The sequence below is a fragment of the Rhinopithecus bieti genome, unplaced genomic scaffold (genome assembly GCF_001698545.2).
Source record: "Rhinopithecus bieti isolate Rb0 unplaced genomic scaffold, ASM169854v2 scaffold_39046, whole genome shotgun sequence".
Classification (NCBI taxonomy): Eukaryota; Metazoa; Chordata; class Mammalia; order Primates; family Cercopithecidae; genus Rhinopithecus; species Rhinopithecus bieti.
Window position 1 is genome coordinate 1 of NW_016857551.1, and position 887 is coordinate 887.

Here is an 887-nt window from a genome sequence, read left to right on the forward strand (position 1 = left end):
TATCCAGCAGCACGCCCAGGTGCTGGCCTCCCCTGAGCAGAGGCCTCTGCGTACAGCTCTCCTTTCTTAGTGCCGAGAGACAAGGCTGGCTTGAGCTCTGGTGCACAGAACCGCATCGTTCTGTCCTGTGAGCTGGACTCACCTTGCCCGTGGTCCACGGTAGTCTCTACAGTGGGTAGTGTGAAGAATCTCGTTTCCTAGAGTCTCGAGGCAGCTGCTGACACAGTGCCAGCAACACCCCCTTCTCTTCCAGTACCTGCTGTCCCCAGATGCCCCTGCAGAAGCTGCTCTTCTCGGCTACTCTGACCCAGAACCCCGAAAAGCTGCAGCAGCTGGGCCTCCATCAGCCCCGGCTTTTCTCCACAGGGCTGGCACACAGGGGCCTGGAAGATACAGATGGGGACGGGGACTCGGGGAAGTATGCCTTCCCTGTTGGGCTCAGGGTGAGTGGGATACCGGCTGGGCAGAGGGTTGTGCCAGGAGCCTGGGGCCCCTAACCAACCCCTACCTCTATCCCCACCCCCTGCTGTCCCTGTAGCACCACTACGTGCCCTGCAGCCTCAGCTCTAAGCCGCTGGTTGTCCTGCACCTAGTCCTGGAGATGGGCTTCTCGAGGGTTCTCTGCTTCACTAACTCCCGAGAGAACTCCCACAGGTGAGGCCCCAGCTGGGTGGAGATGGCAGAGGCAGCCTCTGGTCCCAGCATCACGTGGCTGCAGCCTTCTCTCTGCCTAGGCTCTTCCTGCTGGTGCAGGCTTTCGGGGGTGTGGATGTGGCTGAGTTCTCCTCGCGCTACGGGCCTGGCCAGAGGAGGAGGATCCTGAAGCAGTTTGAACAGGGGAAGATCCAGCTGTGAGTCCCTGGGCAGGGGCGGGCCTCTGTGGGGTG

The 887-nt window shown here is 61.4% G+C and overlaps 1 protein-coding gene across 1 annotated transcript; it reads left to right on the plus strand.

Annotated features, from left to right (window-relative positions):
* Positions 1 to 6: 6 nt before the first annotated feature.
* LOC108525338 (ATP-dependent RNA helicase DDX51-like) lies at positions 7 to 876 on the plus strand. The gene is made up of 3 exons (XM_017866346.1): positions 7 to 443; positions 539 to 654; positions 735 to 876. The coding sequence occupies exons 1-3, from the start codon at positions 270 to 272 to the stop codon at positions 853 to 855; spliced, it is 411 nt and encodes a 136-aa protein (XP_017721835.1). The 5' UTR covers positions 7 to 269; the 3' UTR covers positions 856 to 876.
* The last annotated feature ends 11 nt before the right edge of the window (positions 877 to 887 follow it).

What these genes read in the sequence shown, in the direction of transcription:
- LOC108525338 (XM_017866346.1), top strand. Translation starts at nt 270, where the DNA reads ATGCCCCTGCAGAAGCTGCTCTTCTCGGCTACTCTGACCCAGAACCCC. An exon ending in CCTTCCCTGTTGGGCTCAGG is followed by an intron (nt 444 to 538) that starts GTGAGTGGGATA and finishes CTGTCCCTGTAG; the next exon opens with CACCACTACGTGCCCTGCAG. An exon ending in TCCCGAGAGAACTCCCACAG is followed by an intron (nt 655 to 734) that starts GTGAGGCCCCAG and finishes CTCTCTGCCTAG; the next exon opens with GCTCTTCCTGCTGGTGCAGG.